Consider the following 17,832-nt stretch of genomic DNA (forward strand, 5'->3'; position numbering starts at 1 on the left):
CACATTCCACATGAGCACAACACAGGAGAAGCAAATGAGATAGTTATAGTTTTCATTTTTCTCTGAGACTTCTCAGCTTCCCAGGAGAAGAATCCTGGGCGAAGGGATTTTTCAGATAATATGACTTTCAAAAAAGTTGACAATTTCTTTGGCAGGACACAGGACGTGGTGCCACCAAGAGACAGGCAAGAGCCAAGGCCAGGTTGGATGGGGCTTGGAGCAGCCTGGTCCCTGCCCTAGGGGTTGATCCCAAATCACAGAAGGAAGAAGGGCAAAAGCATCCCCCATCCAGCAGCAGTTTGGGAACAGGCAGAATAATCACAACTATTGTATTTGCAGGGAGCCTTGTGGCAGGGAGGGATGATGAATGTGACTCCATGTTCTTAGAAGGCTAATTTATTATTTTATTATCTATATTATATTAAAGAATACTAAACTAAAGTGTACTAAAGAATACAGAAAGAATAGTTCCTGAATGCTAAAAAGATAATAATGAAAAACTCCTGACTCTCTCCAGAGTCTCAACACAGCTTGGCCCTGATTTGCCATTAAGTAAAAACAATTCACATGAAACCAATGAAACAATCACCTGTGGGTAAACAATCTCCAAACTCATTCCAAAGCAGCAAAGCAGAGGAGAAGCAAATCAGATAATTATAGTTTTCATTTTTCTCTGAGGCTTCCCAGGAGAAGAATCCTGGGCAAAGAGATTTTTTCAGAGAATGTGACAGTGACATTTGACAACTTCTTTGGCAGGACACAGGACGTGGTGCCACCAAGAGACAGGCAAGAGCCAAGGCCAGGTTGGATGGGGCTTGGAGCAGCCTGGTCCCTGCCCTAGGGGTTGATCCCAAATCACAGAAGGAAGAAGGGCAAAAGCATCCCCCATCCAGCAGCATTTTGGGAACAGGCAGAATAATCACAACTATTGTATTTGCAGGCAGCCTTGTGGCAGGGAGGGATGATGAATGTGACTCCATGTTCTTAGAAGGCTAATTTATTCTTATATTATATTATATTATATTATATTATATTATATTATATAATACTACTATACTAAAGAATACAGAAAGGATACAGACAGAATGCTAAAAAGATAATAATGAAAACTTGTGACTCTCCAGAGTCTCAACACAGCTTGGCCCTGGTTGGCCAAAGAGTGAAAACAACTCACAGCAGAATCCAATGAAACAATCACCTGTGGGTAAACAATCTCCAAACACATTCCACATGTGAGCACAACACAGGAGAAGCAAATGAGATAAGAATTGTTTTCCTTTTTCTCTGAGGCTTCTCAGCTTCCCAGGAGCAAAATCCTGGGCGAAGAGGTTTTTCAGAAAATGTGTTTGCCACACACAACCCCTCCCATTCCTTTGGAAAGCCACAGTGAAATTGCCAGTGGCTCTCCAGTTCTCTCTGGGGTCACAGAATTCCAGAATTCCAGAATTCCAGCCACAGCATCCCCCTGGCTCCCAATCCTTCCTCCCAGGGTGTTGGAATGGAAGCCCCTCAGGGCACAGGGAAAATTTAGGCACAGGGATTGACCTGGAGAAACTGAGATATGTGAAGCTACACAGTGAAATAGAAATATAGATTTAGAATATAGATTTTAGCTTTTAGTAGAAACTTACACTAAGTGCCTTGATGTAAAAAGCTGGAGCAGAGAGCAGAGGCCTTTTTGCTCAGAGGCACAATTCTACCATGGTAGTGGTATTTCTATAAAGTTACCCTGCCCCTGACAAAATGTAAGCTTAGCTCTTACTTAAAATCCCACTCAATTATTATTATTTCACTACTACTACCATACCAAAAATAACAATATATCCCCTTAGAACTCTCACCTGCAAAAGATCTTAAAAGAATATAAAATAAAGACTTTATATATAAGACAACACAACAACAACCTATTCCTTTTTACTCTCAGCTAGAGTAAAACACTCATAAAAAAACCACACCAGGGAAATGCAGGAAGAGCTGTCCCTTCCTCTCAGTCCCCCCAGCAGGAATCACAGAGCCCTTAATTAAGGTTGGAAAAGCTCTTTAAGTTTGAGTTCAGCCATTAACCCAGCACACAACCACCAAACCCTGTCCCTAAGTGCCACATCCACTCTGTTTTTAAACATTTCCAGGGCTGCTGATCCCACCACTTCCCTGGGCCACTCTTTTAATGAAGAAATTTTCCCTAATACCCAATCCAAACCTCACCCAGTGCAACTTCAGGCTGTTTCCTCTGTCCCTTGTTCCCTGGGAGAAAAGAGAGGTGCCCACCCTCCTTTCAGAGCAGCTTTTGGATGCACAAACTCCCTCCCTCCAAGCTCAGCTTCCACTTTGCTCTGTTGTACTTGCAATTCCCCCCTATCAGCAGTGATTTTGCATTGCCACAATCCCTGTTTTTCCTCTCCAAGGCTGTGGGATATTGTCCCGGGAGTGCTGCTATGGTTTACCACAGCTGCCTGTGGCTGACCTCCCACAATATTTCATGCACAAGGGCTGGGAGGAATAATTGCAGCTCACGTGGGTGTTGTGCTTAAAACCCCAAGAAAAAGCTGGAAAAAAAATGAGTTTATGAGGGCAGCATTGCCCTGCAGGGCTGGCTGCAGAGGTTATCCCTGGTCAGGATGAGTTATTGACAATTAAATGCCAAGGATGGGTTTCCCACTAGATGTGGAATCTAGTGGATTCCCACTAGAGGTTTCCCACTAGATATGGGATTATAATGGATTCCCATTAGAGATTTCCCACTAGATATGGAATTCTAGTGGATTCCCATTAGAGATTTCCACTAGATATGGAATTCTAGTGGATTCCCACTGGAGGTTTCCCACTAGATATGGGATTCTAGTGGATTCCCACTGGAGGTTTCCCACTAGATGTCGAATTCTAGTGGATTCCCATTAGAGATTTCCAATAGATATGGGATTCTAGTGGATTCCCACTGGAAGTTTTCCACTAGATATGGGATTCTAGTGGATTCCCACTGGAGGTTTCCCACTAGATGTCGAATTCTAGTGGATTCCCATTAGAGATTTCCACTAGATATGGGATTCTAGTGGATTCCCACTAAATATGGGATTCTAGTGAATTCCCACTGGAGGTTTCCCACTAAATATGGGATTCCTGTGGATTCCCATTAGAGATTTTCCTCTAGATATGGAATTCTAGTGGATTCCCACTGGAGGTTTCCCACTAGATGTGGGATTCTAATGGATTCCCACTAGAATTTCACATCTCCCAGAAGGAATTAAACTCATGGAAGCTCTGGGAATTGTGTTGTCCCTCCCACCCAAGGCTTCAGGTCCCCCATTTTGATTGAAGACAGGCACACACCCACTGAGGGCTGGCACAAACCCTCCCAGAGCTCAGTTACACCATGGATTGTCTCAAACCATCCCCTGAGCTCATTTAATGCACCAAACTGGCAGGGTTGTAGTTTCTGACACTGAAATTTTTCAACATGACTTTATTAGCCACTAAATTCTGGACTCAAACATGCATTTTACATGTAATAACTCCATGCATTTTTGCATGTAATAACTGAACAACTCCATGAGAAAAGAAAAGCAAACCCAAAGGGAAGGGAATAAAGGCAGTAGGAAGTGGTAAAACAAATAAAGGCTCAAACTGGCTCCCTGATTGTTTTCCATTTTCACTTTTATTCCCTTTGCTGCCCTTTCAGATATCCCTGTGGGGTTTGATACAGCGCACCTGTGGTGGTTGGGAATGCAGGGAGATGGCAAAGGGCTGCCTGTGGGATGGCCACTGACCATCCCACAGCTTGGTATAGTGGTATTTTTATAAGGTAAGATAAAATGTAAGCTTAGCTCTTCAAAAGATAACAATATATAACAATAATATATATAATCATACCAAAAAAAACAATATATCCCCTTAGAACTCTCACCTTCAAAAGATCTTAAAAGAATATAAAATAAAGACTTGGGTGAAGCAGGGATGTGGAACAGGGAAAAAAACCCACAAATGTGGCTCCAGATGTGCCTCCATGGTGCCTGTTGGACTCTGGAGTCCAGCCCAGCTGTGCTTCCAGATTTGTGACTTTCCCCTTTCTCCTTCCAAAAGCAAACCTGGCTCCTGCTCCAGGCACATTCCCATTTCCAGGGAAATAAAAGAACCACCCTGGGCACCAGCTCTCTGCTCCTCCAGCTGCCCCAGAGCCTGGCAGGTTTGCCCAGCCCCATTTTGGGTGCCAGCAGGTGGGCAGAGCACACACAGGAGCCAAGGTCACCTCTGCCCACACCTTTATATCTCCAGCCCCGAATTCCAGTGGGGAATGGATTCCAGGGTGAACACCCCACGTGTCTCAGTGCTGCCAGGACACACTGGGGGATGTGTGATAAGGTTATCACTGTGGGGCACAAGGGGACAGCCCAGCCCTGCATTAACTCAGCACATTTCCAGCTCTGGAAAATGAGCCTCCCTTCACTCAGGGTGGGTTTGTGGTCGTGTTGCCTGTCCTGGAGGTTTTACTGGGGCCATTGGGGCCAGGAGGCTCCCCCTGCCCACAGAGCTGCTGGTGCTGGCAGAGGGAAGGGGCAGGATGGGCTCAAACCGAGCAGCAGCCGCTGGAAAAACAGAGGGAAACAGCACCAGCTCCATGGTTTAACTGGGGGGCTTAACACAGGGATTGTCCATGCTGGGAAATATTCAGGATCAGTTTGGGGTGAGCAACCTGATGGATTGAACCTGTTCCTGATGGATTGAACCTGTCCCTGATGGACTGGACCTGTCCCTGATGGATTGAACCTGTCCCTGATGGATTGAACCTGTCCCTGATGGACTGGACCTGTCCCTGATGGAGTGAACCTGCCCCTGATGTACTGAACCTGCCCCTGTGTAGCCCCACATTTCTCTTCACAGAGAAAAGCAAGGCACAATTCTTCCCAAGGATATTTCTGGGTTTTGCATTCTCTGAACTTCAGCGAAAAGGAAATCTCAGAGTTTCCACCCTGACAGTCAAAATGTGCCTGGAGGGGGAGAATGGCTCTGTGACCTCTCTGTTTGGATTTTAGGGGCAGGAATGGAGATGCTAAGGAATGACTGGCTCTGCCATGTAGTGCCATGCTGTGATTGGCATGGCTGGACTTGATGACCCCAAAGGTCCTTTCCAGCCTGGCTGATTTCCAATTAAACGGGGATCAGCTGGGACAGGGATGTGAGAGACAACTGCTTACTTTGAAAATTTAAAGAGGTTTATTAAACATTAACAAAAATACAACAAAGGACTAGATAAGGAAAAAGCTGCAGAACTGGGAACTGCCCCTTGTGGACACCATATCCTCAGTTCATCTTCAGGATGCTCAGTGTTTTATACCTCTGGGGGTTGCATCAGCCAGCCCTGGCCCTTCCCAAAGTCTGTCAGTCAGCTCTTCTGTGCCATTTATCGGTGGAAACTGCTTTCTCTAAAAGGATTGGAGATCAGGTGTTGCCATGCTGCACCCCCTAAGCACCAAGCTGTTCCATTCCCAACTGCCCCATGCAAGGGACACATGTGCACACCTTGTTTTTACCTGTCCTAGGTAAAACCTGTCCTAGACAGCCCAGGCTGTCTGATGGCAACAATACGGGAGGGGGGAAAGGGAACCATGGGGAGAACAGAGGACATTTCACTAAAGCTTTTCTCAATATTCACACAATAGTTATCTTTTAATTGCGAGAGCCAATCATCTCATTATCCATCCATAACAGGGAGAGCTGGGCTGGGCAGCCCCGACAGCTCCCACACCCGAACAGCAGGACATGGGAGCGCTCTGGGCTGTCCCTTCGCTGTTCCATGGACGGAGGTGTTCCCAAATTCCTCCTTTGGGATCGCGGGGAGCGCTCTGGGCTGTCCCCTCGCTGTTCCATGGCTGGGGATCCCGGGGGGTTCCCAAATTCCTCCTTTGGGATCGCGGGGAGCGCTCTGGGCTGTCCCCTCGCTGTTCCATGGCCGGGGATCCCGGGGGGTTCCCAAATTCCTCCTTTGGGATCGCGGGGAGCGCCCGGCGCGATCGGCACAGGGGGCGTGGCCAAACAGAGGGGGCGTGGCTATGAGGATATGGGCGCGGCCAGCTCAGCGGCTAAGTCTATTGGAAGGGCGTGGTCTGTAGTGAAGGGGGCGTGGCTAACGGGAAGGGGGCGGTCCCGTGGCGCCCCGGCCCCGCCAGCAGGTGTCGCCCTCCCGGCGGACACACACAAGATGGCGGCAGCGGCGGTGGGCAGCGGTGGTGGGGGGATTCTGTGAAGGTGCCGCCATGTTGGTGAGGGCAATAACGGCGCCCGGGCTGCGCCGGTGGTGCCAGGGCCAGCGGGGAGCGGCCGCCGCCTGTTTCCCGCTGGGCCGGGCGCTGCTGGGCGTGAGGGGCGCCGAGGCCGCCGCCTTCCTGCAGGGGCTGCTCACCAATGACGTCACGCAGCTGGTGGCGGAGGGCGACGCCCCCCCCGCACTCTACGCGCACGCGCTGAACGTGCAGGGCCGCTGCTTGTATGACGTCATCCTGTACAGGTGAGACCAAGCGGCGCGGCCGGCGGGGGGGCGTTGGGGGGGGGGGGGGGGTGGGAGCTGGGAGAGACCATTGAGGGGTGGCGGGGGGTGACTGCTGACGTTTCCGGCTTAAATGTCAAAAAGTCAAAATTAATGTGCAAAAAAGCGCTTCCTCTGTGGGTGTGTGTCATCACTCAGTGCAGAGTTTGGGGATTACCGCATCAGAGAAGTGTGATGGGTGCGATATCCGCACGTGTGGGTGTTGGCTCTGCTCTGGAGCCAGGCTGTGAGGGCTGGGGGTGCTCACCTGGAGAGGAGAGAGCTCCAGAGAGAGCTCAGAGCCCCTGCCTGGGCCACATATGGGATTTTAGGAAGGAATTCTTCCCTCTGAGAGTGCTGCGGCCCTGGCACAGCTTCCCAGAGCAGCTGAGGCTGCCCCTGGATCCCTGGAAGTGCCCAAGGCCAGGTTGGACAGGGCTTGGAGCAGCCTGGGATGATGGAAGGTGTTGGGATTGGAACTGGATGGGCTTTAAGGTCCCTCCCAACCCAAACCATCCTGGGATTGTGTGAGAGTGAATGAAGCTTCTCCCCAAGCTGTGTCCAGTCCTGGCCCCTCAGTTTATGAAGGATGTTGAGATGCTTGAGCACGTCCAGAGGAGGCAACGAGGCTGGAGAGGGGCTGGGAACACAAACCCTGTGAGGAACGTGTGAAGGAGCTGGGGCTGTTTAGCCTGGAGAAAAGAAGACTCAGGGGTGCCCTTATTGCTCCTTACACCTTCCTGAAGGGAGGCTGCAGACAGGTGGGGTTGGTCTCTGACAGAACCAGAGGACACAGCCTCAATATACAGCAGGGAAGGTACAGGTTGGATATTAGGAAAAAAATTTGCACCAAAAGAATGACAAAGTACTGGAATGCTCTTCCCAGGGAGGTGGTAGAACCACCATCTCTGGATGTGTTTAAACAAAGACTGGCCATGGCACTTGGTGCTATAGTCTAGGTGAGGTGTTAGGGCACAGGTTGGACTTGATGATCTTGGAGGTCTCTTCCAACCTCATTATTCTGTGATTCTGTGAATTCTCTTCACTGTAGGTAAGAATAGAGAATTCCACATGGGCAGACCTGTTTGTGCCCCTGGGAGAAGTGAGGGCAGTGTTTGTTAGGGAAGCTGAAACAGCTCAGGTATTTCACTGTGGGATGTGGGTGCTGCTCCCTCTGTGCCATCCACACAGAAATTTCTGTGTAAATCCAGAAATTTCTCTATGGATTTGCACCAGGATCCAAATAAATACCCATCTTTGGCTCCTGCTGCTGTGGGGGTTTATTTTCCTGACCTCGGGGGTGTGATATTTTATTTTAGGCTCCACGGGAGCACAGCAGAGGAGCCTCACATCCTGCTGGAGTGCGACAGCAGCGTCCTGGACTCCATCCAGCAGCACCTGAAACTCTACAAGATCCGCAGGAAAGTCACCATCAGCCCCTGCCCCGACCTGTCCCTGTGGGCTGTCATCCCTGGGGACGCCAGCTCCCTCCCCAAATGTGCAGACCAGGCTCTGCTCCTCACCCCCGACCCCAGGGCAGAAGTCATGGGCTGGAGACTGATTGCAAAGAAAGGAGCAAACGTGGCAGAGATTATCCCTGGCAGCCAGGTTGGAGACGTGCAGGATTACCACAGGCACAGGTATAAACAAGGTAAAGCCAAGCCCTGGTTTGCACTATGGGTTTTGGGAGTCTACATGCTGATTTAAGGCAGGAATAAGTTATAAACCCTTCATTCTCATGTTTTACTGCATTTAATTTGTTCATTAATAGATGTATTAATTGCTACTTTGAGTATTAAAGTGAGCTGAGGTTATAATTCTGTCTGGTGGCAATGTTTGGGTATAATTTTCTCTTACTGAGATTATGAGGATTGGTCAGGAATGCTAAAAGAAAGCCAGGATTATTCATTTTCTTAGAGAGAAGCTTCTGTGGTTGGAGTAATTTTGATTATTTTGGGATGACACACAGCCTTGGCACTTTTCTTGTTACTGAGGAAGGAAAAGGAAACACCCAGACTTGGCTTCCTAAAAACTTTGTAGCTAGATTTTTTGAGTTTATTCCAAGGTCAGAGAGACTGTACAGGGATCTCAGTCCTGGGAGCCTCAGTGCCTTTGATTTTAGTGTGTCCATGCTGATAAAGGATGAAATTAATTGGGAAAGAGGGTAAGAGGATGGTCCTGTGCTGAAACTGGGGTCCCCTTGGGTTGGAAAATCAAACTGAGAAGGAGCCAAACAACTCAGAGCACAAATCTAATGAGGAGCAGCATTTACCTTGATGCCTCAGGTTTTAGCTTTTATATTTTCAGATTCTGTGCTGCTTTAGTGTGTGGGTCTGGGCTTCCCATCAGGGCATGGTGAGCTCTGTGCACAGAGCAGGGAGACAAAACAATTCCTGCTCCAGCTGGGCACCAAGGACAAATGATCCAAATCTCAGCCCAGGAGCACAAACACCGTGGGCTGGAGAGAGAAAAACAAGCAGGGTGGGACTGCCTGGGCTAAAGCTGGAATGGGACAATGAACTGCAAGGTGCAAATGGAGCAGAACTGATCCCAGGGAGAGACCCCGGGAGCGCTCGTGCATTTTGGGGCCATTTTGGTTCATCTTGGGTGCAGCCCTGGCTGGGCTCTGGTGCTGCCCAAGGTGCATCCATGGAGGAGATCCTTTTAATAAATCCCTGCTTTATTCTTTCTATTCTTTATTATTTCTTTTCTGAAATATGGGTCTCCTCCAGCCAGGTCCCATAAGCTCTTGGAGGTCTTTTTCACACCCAAGATAGCTCAGCCACCTTCGAAGGCATAAAATCAGCAGGATGGCTTCTGTGGCAGTGTTGATGACAAAAAGGTTTTAATAAAAGGCAAAAGAACAAACTCTTTACAGAGAAAAACCAAGCCAGGTGCAAGAGTTCCTTGCTCCTGGTAAAACACCTCACAAAAGTGGTTAGTTCCTTTGTTCTCTTCTTTTTCTAGTAAATTGCTCAGGTGGGACTTTCAGGCTCCTGTCCAGTTAGCTGTCCTTAAGTTTGAGGTGACGTCCCCGAAGCCTATGATGTGTCTTTTTACCTAGTTGAGAAGAGAAAATGTCACCCTTAGATTGAACCTGACACACACACGTGATCAGGGTCTAAGAAGAAAAAAGTTTTTTTATTCTGTGTGTTCTCCAGCTTATATACTCTTAACAAAGTGTGATCTTAAGTGTGGTGGTGTTCACAGGGGTCCCAGGATGAGGGCAGAGACGAGGATCTGACTCCATGTTTCAGAAGGCTGATTTATTATTTTATAATATATATTATATTAAAAGGAAATGATAGATTAAAACTATACTAAAAGAATAGAGGAAAGGATTTCATCAGAAGGCTGGCAAGGAATAGAAATGGAATCTTGTGACTGACCAGAGAGTCTGAGCCAGCTGACTTAATTGGCCATTAATTAAAAACAGCCACATGAGACCAATCACAGATGCACCTGTTGCATTCCACAGCAGCAGATAATCAATGTTTACATTTCTTTCTGAGGTCTCTCAGCTTCTCAGGAGAAAAAATCCTAGCAAAATGATTTTTCATAAAAAATGTCCATGATCTTAAGTCATTAACCACATCACACTAACATATTATATTCATTGGTGCAAAGCAATTAACATCAATATAGTTGGCAAAAGTTTTACAGAAATTTAATAAAGCATGTTTACACATCTACTTGTGCACATAGTCTAGCTTACAAAAAATTTAATGTATTTTTTCTGTTTCCGTGATGACAGCCTTGTCTTCTTCCTTGCTATGGATACACTCAAAAATCATCAGTTGTTATTTATTTTATTAACTCAGCTTTGCTTGCAGGCCAGCTGTCAAGCCTCTCTGTGAAAAACACTAATCACTTGTTTTTAAAATTTTAAAAGTTTAATAGTAATAAAATGGTTATAAAAATAGTAATATAATTAGATTAATAATAATTTGGACAAATTGAATTAAGACAATATGAGACAATAAATACAGAGAGTTATGGATGTCTGGGTACCTTTTTCTATGCAGCACAAGCTGGAAAAAGGACACACATTAACAAAGGATTAACCCTTAAGAACAACAGCCTGTTGCATATTCATACACCTCATCCATGATGCATAAATTCCATTCAAACACAGGATTCTGTCTGGTCAGAGTCAGCTTCTTCCTCTGAATCCTGATGGTGTCTTCATGGCTGAGCAAGGCAGGAAGAAGTTCATTTCTTCTGATAATGAGGCAATAAATTCTCTTTCTCTGAAAGATTCAGGTGTCCTGTGGCTGCTATCTCACTGCGAGTCCTTTATTTAAAAAAAGTATCCTACATAGCATCGTTTCTATTTTAACAATTTTTATAACCTAAAACTACATTTAACACCCTACTTAAGAGAATTAATACTGCTTTACTTTCTAACACAACACATATAATATTCATTTGAATATTTACAAAAAGCCAATCATAAAATACACATTTTTCACACCCTCCACACTAAACTTCTGGGTTTGTTTCCTTTTTAAGGGCACAAAGGATAGTTTTGTCACTGGGTCAATAGGGGCACATTGGTATACTGTTACAGCTCAGTCTAGCCTCTAGATCATCCTTCTCAAGGCACCAATCTCCACCTCTGTTCTCCCCTAGGAATCCCTGAAGGGGTGAAGGATCTCCCCCCTGGCGTCGCCCTGCCCCTGGAATCCAACCTGGCCTTCATGAACGGCATCAGCTTCACCAAGGGCTGCTACATCGGCCAGGAGCTGACGGCCCGGACCCACCACATGGGGGTGATCCGCAAGCGCCTGCTGCCCGTCACCTTCCCGGGGCCGCTTCCCCCTGCCGGCGTCCCCGAGGGGGCCGACATCCTCACCCGGGCGGGGAAACGCGCCGGCAAGTTCCGTGCTGGAGGGGGAGAGCTGGGCATCGCCCTGCTGAGGCTGGCTCACCTCCACGAGCCGCTCTGCATCCCCCTGGACGGGGACAGGGTGGAGCTCAGGGCCGCCACGCCCGAGTGGTGGCCGAAAGGGGCTGCTAAGTAGGCGAGGGAGCAGCTCTGGGAGAGGTTTGGGGTGGTTCGGGTGGGGAATTTGGGAATGCTGCTGTTCTGTGGGGAGGGTCTTGCAGGATTCCTCGCAGCGAGAACCCAAAGCTGTGGCAGATCACTGTGGGTTGGCTCTGCCGTGGAGAGAAAAATCCAGGGAATTGCAGCTTTTCCTGAGGGCGATCTCCACTTTTTTAGGGGGGCCATGACTTGTTGGGACCCTGTATTTAGGGGGTGCCCTGTGTTGTTGGGTTGGACTCTGGATGGATCTCCAGGCTGACACTCACTCCCTCAGACTCTGCTCTCCCAAACAATGGGATCAGGACTTTCCCTGTTCCATGCACTGATTTTTTCAGTTCAGAATAACCATTCTGAGATATTACAACTTTATTGGTTCACAATAACCATTCTGAGATATTATAAATTCTATTGGTTCACAATAACCATTCTGAGATATCATTTTATTGGTTCACAATAACCATTCTGAGGAATTATAATTTTATTGGTTCATATTTTATTGGTTCACAAAACCATTCTGAGGGATTATAATTCTGTCGGGTTTTTTTTGAGTGGAGATCATGCTGCTCTTATTAAGATGTATTCTCAGGCTGAAGTTTTTTGCTGCAAATTGTTCCTTGCATTGAGCTTCTTCAACTTGCTGATGGGGCTGGTGTTTCTTCCCACCACTGGAATTGTGTTCAGGAAGAGGAACATCTTGTACTTCACGTGTCAGACCTTGATTTTAACTCATCCCAGCTGGGGAAAAAAGGTCTCAAATCTCCTGTCCTGTCCCCTGCTTTGGTGTCAGTGGAGGGAGCAGAGCCAGTTCCTGACTCCCTTCTCTCAAACCATTTTTTGGGAGAGGAAAGGGATATTTTCAGTGCCACATGTGCTGGCTTGGCCTGGCCTTGCTGAGGGAGGATTTTCACCATATGCTGGCTCTTTCTGTGCCCCTCACCCTGTCCCTGCTGCCCCCTGTAGCTGGGGTTTTTCTCCATCCACCACCCCCAGGGTTTTCAGAGCAGCCCAATGCTTTGCTTTAATTTTTCTGCCTGCCAACACTCCTCTGCTTCTCCAATTTTTCTTCTTGCTGCAACATATCTCTGTTATTATAATATTCCTCTCTTATTCCAAAGCCAACCAGCTCTGTGCCTCCTGACCCTGTAAACGTGCAGTGATTTATAGGAACCCTTTTTATTTTTGTATTGTAATCAATCCATTACACAATGAGAGAGCTGCCCAGGTCAGATCCCATTTTCTCCAAAACAAAACCAAAAAAGCCTTTGCATGAATATTTGTAACAAAACCCGTCCCAAATCACATTCTGCCTTTGTTTCAGTGTTACTGTGAATGGAATTTGTCTGTAAAGAAAATGCTTATATTGATTAAAATTCTATGGTTGTAAAATGATTCTGTGGAATATCTCATTAATTATTGCCTCTGATCTAAATGGGACTCATCTGAAAGAGAAGATGCCTTTTTTTTTGCTTGGTGTGAAGACATGCAACAGAATAAATGCATTTTTAGGTTGCTTGCAGACAAGAACCATGCCTGAGCCTGTTGGTCAGGTGTGGGATTGGTATCAGAGCCTTTCTGCTGGGAAAATAAATAAAATTGGACCCTTCAGTGGCCACAAAGCTGAAGCAGCTTTTCCTCTCTGCCACCCATTGTGCAAAGGCTGCTCAGAATGGTTTTATTGTCCTGGGGTGGGCAGAGCCTGAACAAACACTGAATCAACTCCTCTATTTGGGGAAGCCCTGCATCTTCTCTGCCTTGGTCACACATTTCTTTTGTTCTTCACAGTGTTTAAATGGCTTTTGTTGCTGCCAGCAGCTGCAGGTGACACAAGGTTAGACACGAGAAGGTGGTGCTGGGGTGAAGAGGTGTTGGATTCTGGAAAACAAAAAAAATGAGGCAGAAATTGAAAGGATGGATGGAGGATAACCCAATCCATGTTATCCTTTAATTTTTTTATTCTCCCTCACAGCCTTCTCTACCTTTAGTGATTGGAGCCAGGTGAATTTGGGGCTGGAGGGTGCAAGAGTTGATTTTGCCTCTCTGACAGCCATGGAATTATTCAGGCTGGAAAAGACCTCTTGGATCATCAACTCCAACCATTAACAGCACTTCCAAATCCACCACCAATCCCCATCCCCAAGTGCCACATCCACCCAGTTTTTGGCCACTTCCAGGGATGGTGACTCCACCACTTCCCTTGGCAGCCTGTTCAGGGTTTGACCTTTCCAGTGAGGACATTGGAAGGTGGGAGGGCTCTGCAGGGAGACCTGGAATGGATGGATGGATGAGCAGAGTCCAGTAAGATGAAGTTTGATAAATCCAAGTGCCCAGTCCTGCATTTTGGCCACAATAACTCCATGCAGTGCTCTAGGATGAGGATGGTGTGGTTGGACATTGCCCAGGAACAAAGGGACCCTGAAGAATATCACAGAATCCCAGAACAGTTTTGGGTGGAAGAGACCTTAAAGACCATCTCATTCCAACCCTGCCATGGACAGGGACACTTCCTCCAGACCAGTGTGCTCCAGGCCCCATCCAGCCTGGCCTTGGACACTTCCAGGGAAGTGGAATGTTGGGGATGGGATTTCTCAAGCTCAGAATATCAGCTGCTATAGGAAATGTCCTTCAGTTGTGCCATTTTTGCACTTCAAGATAGACTAAAATCCACAAAAGTGTGCAATAGATTATAGAGAGCAGTGTGGGTGTGTCACTGGGTGAGAAATTGAGGGTTTGGGGTTTTTAGTGTGTCGTGGATGGCAGCAAGATGGAGGGCACAGGGTGTCATCCTGGGTTTCTTCTTCATGCTGCTTCTTCCTCCTTCTCCATGGGTTTGGGTGGCATTTTGTAATTGGGCAGAAAAGTCCCCATTGCAGCTCTGTGGGATCAGTTACTGGGTTAAAAGGGAAACTAACCCAGGTGTCAGTTCTGAATGGGATAGTTTAGTCTGAAAAGGCCTTGGAACAAGACATTGTTGGCCATTTTGTGCCTTCTAATGAAAAGCTGCCAAACTCACAGTTCTGTTTTACTGATAAGAAATAATAAACACCTGAGTGTGAACATGAACTACTGCCTCAAGTGCCTTCAGTCCAGAACCCAGAGAAACCCACACCTGGAACCACCACAAGCTGGATATCAGGAAAAATATTTCATTAAAAGAATGATAAAGTTATGGCTGCCCGGGAAGGTGGTGGAGTCCCCATTCCTGAGTGTGTTTAACAAAGCCTGGATGTGACACTGGGTGCCAGGGTTTAGTTCAGGGGTTGGGGCTGGGTTGATTTTGAAGGTCTCTTCCAACCTGGTCATTCTGGGAATTGTGTGAAATTTCTCCTGAGCACCAGCACGGTGCCCAGGGGGGGCTCTCAGGTGACCTGCTCAGATTCCAGCCTCAACCCGAACAGCTGGAAAATGTGGGGCCCTTCCTGATCCCTTTTTTCTGTGGGTCTCTCCTTGCTGCCTCGGTTTCTCTTTCCTCTGCCTCAGTGATGCTTTGTGAGGGAAAAGAGTGGAGTAAACACCTGGAATAACCTGAAATCTCTGTGGTTTAAGACAGGAGTCACTGGCAGAGAATGCAGAGAGGAATACATGAAATGGTTGCTTTCAGGAAAAAGAAGTTTTCCTCTATTTTTCTGCCTTTAATTTAATTTTGTTAAAAAAATTTCTAGGAGCAGTGCTTGTCTTCATTGTTACATTTTTTTACCTTCTCTGTCATAGTAAAATGCCAATAAAAAAGTTGTCTTGGTGTGGTGAGGAGTCCAGAAAAATGACTGCTTATACTTCAGTCTACTCTATTTTATACAAACATAAATACAAATGGAAATAGAAATATATTTAATACAACTTATTTATTTATTTATTTATATATTCTAGTATATATTCTATATATTCTATAGATATATCTATATATATTTTCTATATAGTCTATATCTTATATATAGATATATATTTTCTATTTTTATATATATAATATATATAATATAGCACATATATATAATATAACACATAGATATTCTACTATGTATAATGTATATTCTATATATTCTATAGATATATCTATATTCTATATATATTCTACCATGTATTCTAGATATAGATATATATTCAATATATAATTCTATACATATTATATACTATATAGTCAATATTATATATACATATATATATTCTATTTATATATCTAGAAATATATATAACATATCTATTCCATATATATAGATAGATATTCTACTATGCATAATGTTCTATATATTCTATAAACATATCTATATTCTATATATGTTATACTATGTTGTCTATAAATAGATATATATTCTATATATATTCTATATATTCTATTCTTTATTATATCTAAACATAGATATATATTTATATAAATATATATATCTAAAACCAGATATTTTATATATATATATATATATATATATACACACATATAGATATATGTATTCTATTGCAGGTTGTTAAAACCACTGCTATGCCCTATTAAAAGCATAATTACTCACAGGGATCCACACTGCTGTGCCCAGGTTTTGGGTGAGCATCTTCACTCTGGATGACTTTAAGAATCCCTCACCAATATTGTTACTTAAATCAATATTTTGATTGTTTTTTCCTGCTGCTGAGGCACTGCTGAGCCCTTTCAGCCCTTCAGGGAGTGTCCAAAAACTGCCCAGACAAAGCCCCAAATTGGATTTATTCCTCACAGGCTGCCTTGGTGCTGCTTTTCCAGGAGATTCAATTGCTCCAGGGTTTTCAGGGCTGGGAAATTTGGCAGTTTTCATCCCCTTTTCCCCACAATTCCTGCTGAAACCACTCTCTGCATGGCCATTGTGGCAGTTTTAATGTTATTTTGAGAGGAGGGTGTAGCTCCTGCTACTTCTAATTATTTAATATTTTTGGGAGCACAATTGGGAGCACAGCTGGATAGAAACAAAGAGAAATGCTACATTTTAAATTCTTTTTTTCCAAGCCATTCCCTGTGTGGTATTTTGCTTTTTTAGACTGTGAATCCTTCAAGGAAAATTTTGGGTTTGTTTTTTTTTTTTTTTGTTGTAACCCTATTCTTGAGCCAGCAGAAATAATTTCTGCCTAAACTGTTTTTGTGGATTTGAGTCTGGATTTCCTTTCTTTCCCTCTGTCCATCCCAGCCAAAGGAGTGTGGAATTTTGCTAAAATCACTAAAATCAGTTTGTGCTTCTGCCAAACTGCCACAACTCTGGAAATCTTTGGGTTTTCTCTCTTTTCCTTCATCCCTGCCTGAGATTTTTGATTTTTCAGGGTTTTGAGGGGGAAAAAAAAAAAAGTGGAAATTAATAGAAATCTTCTTGTTTCAGTTTTTAGATATTATTTTATTCTCCAGTTTTGCTGGCTTGGCAGCTGGAGGGTGTCTGGGAATGTCACTGGAAGTTTTGGGACAAACCAGAGGGAAAACAGCAACTCAGCAAATGAAAGTTGGGATTTTAGAGCTGATCTCATTTCCTACTTATTGCTGTGTCAGAAAAGCTGCAGGGAATAAATTTAATATTTGGGGAAGGTTGTGTGCTGTGTGACATTCTGTTTTATGAGAGCAGTTTAATTCAAATTTTGGAGTTTAACTTAAATAAATGCATGTCAAAGGTAGCTTTTATAATTTTTTTTTCTTGTGGTTTTTCCTTTTTAAATTTCATGGGAATTCAGCACTTTCTCTTTTTTCCAGTCTCAAGAATAATAATTCCTGACTGATGATGGACTCCAATGCCCAGCAACCCAACTAAATTGCATTTTAACTGGGTTTTGTGACATTTTTTTCCAAAAGATTAAGATTGATCTGTTTGCAATTCCCATTCCCATTGTCTCTGGATACATTTATTTGATGAAATTACATTTGATTTTGTTTTTTGGTAGTAAAAATAGAGTGATGTGGGGGAATGGTCAGGATTTGTAATCTCAGGCAAAGAACTGTGGGAAAACCATGAATTTATTAAGCAAAAATAATGTTTAAAAGGTGATAAAATGCAACTGTCACCGAGAAATTTGATAAAGGGGAAAATGCAAATCAGCTTAGCATGGAAGGAAGTCTTTACTTAAAATAAATTTAATTTTTAATTCTTTTTAGTGCTACTTTCAGTGGAAACACAGGAACAGAAGTGCCACCACCACCAAAACCACCTGAATTCCAGTGAATTATCTGAGATGCCAAACCCCCAGAGATACAAGAGGTGTAAAGTCCTTTTACTGTGAAATATGATGTAATTTTAAATTTCTATGTCTAATAAAGAAATTACAATTTCCCAAC

General features: G+C 44.8%; 1 protein-coding gene across 2 annotated transcripts; it reads left to right on the forward strand.

Moving 5' to 3' along the window:
- Positions 1-6,240: 6,240 nt before the first annotated feature.
- On the forward strand, positions 6,241-17,789 carry IBA57 (iron-sulfur cluster assembly factor IBA57). 2 transcript variants are annotated; one of them, XM_054274274.1, is made up of 4 exons: positions 6,241-6,499; positions 7,837-8,168; positions 11,150-11,537; positions 17,653-17,789. In XM_054274274.1, exons 1-4 carry the CDS (start codon positions 6,249-6,251, stop codon positions 17,717-17,719), a joined length of 1,038 nt encoding a protein of 345 aa, XP_054130249.1. In that variant the 5' UTR covers positions 6,241-6,248; the 3' UTR covers positions 17,720-17,789. The 2 variants fall into 2 exon arrangements, with proteins under 2 accessions (XP_054130249.1, XP_054130250.1); XM_054274275.1 differs by lacking the exon at positions 17,653-17,789 and having other exon boundaries at positions 11,150-11,997.
- The last annotated feature ends 43 nt before the right edge of the window (positions 17,790-17,832 follow it).

This window comes from Melozone crissalis, unplaced genomic scaffold, assembly GCF_028551555.1.
Source record: "Melozone crissalis strain CALT ecotype California unplaced genomic scaffold, PUWL_Pcris_2 ptg000016l_1, whole genome shotgun sequence".
NCBI lineage: Eukaryota > Metazoa > Chordata > Aves > Passeriformes > Passerellidae > Melozone > Melozone crissalis.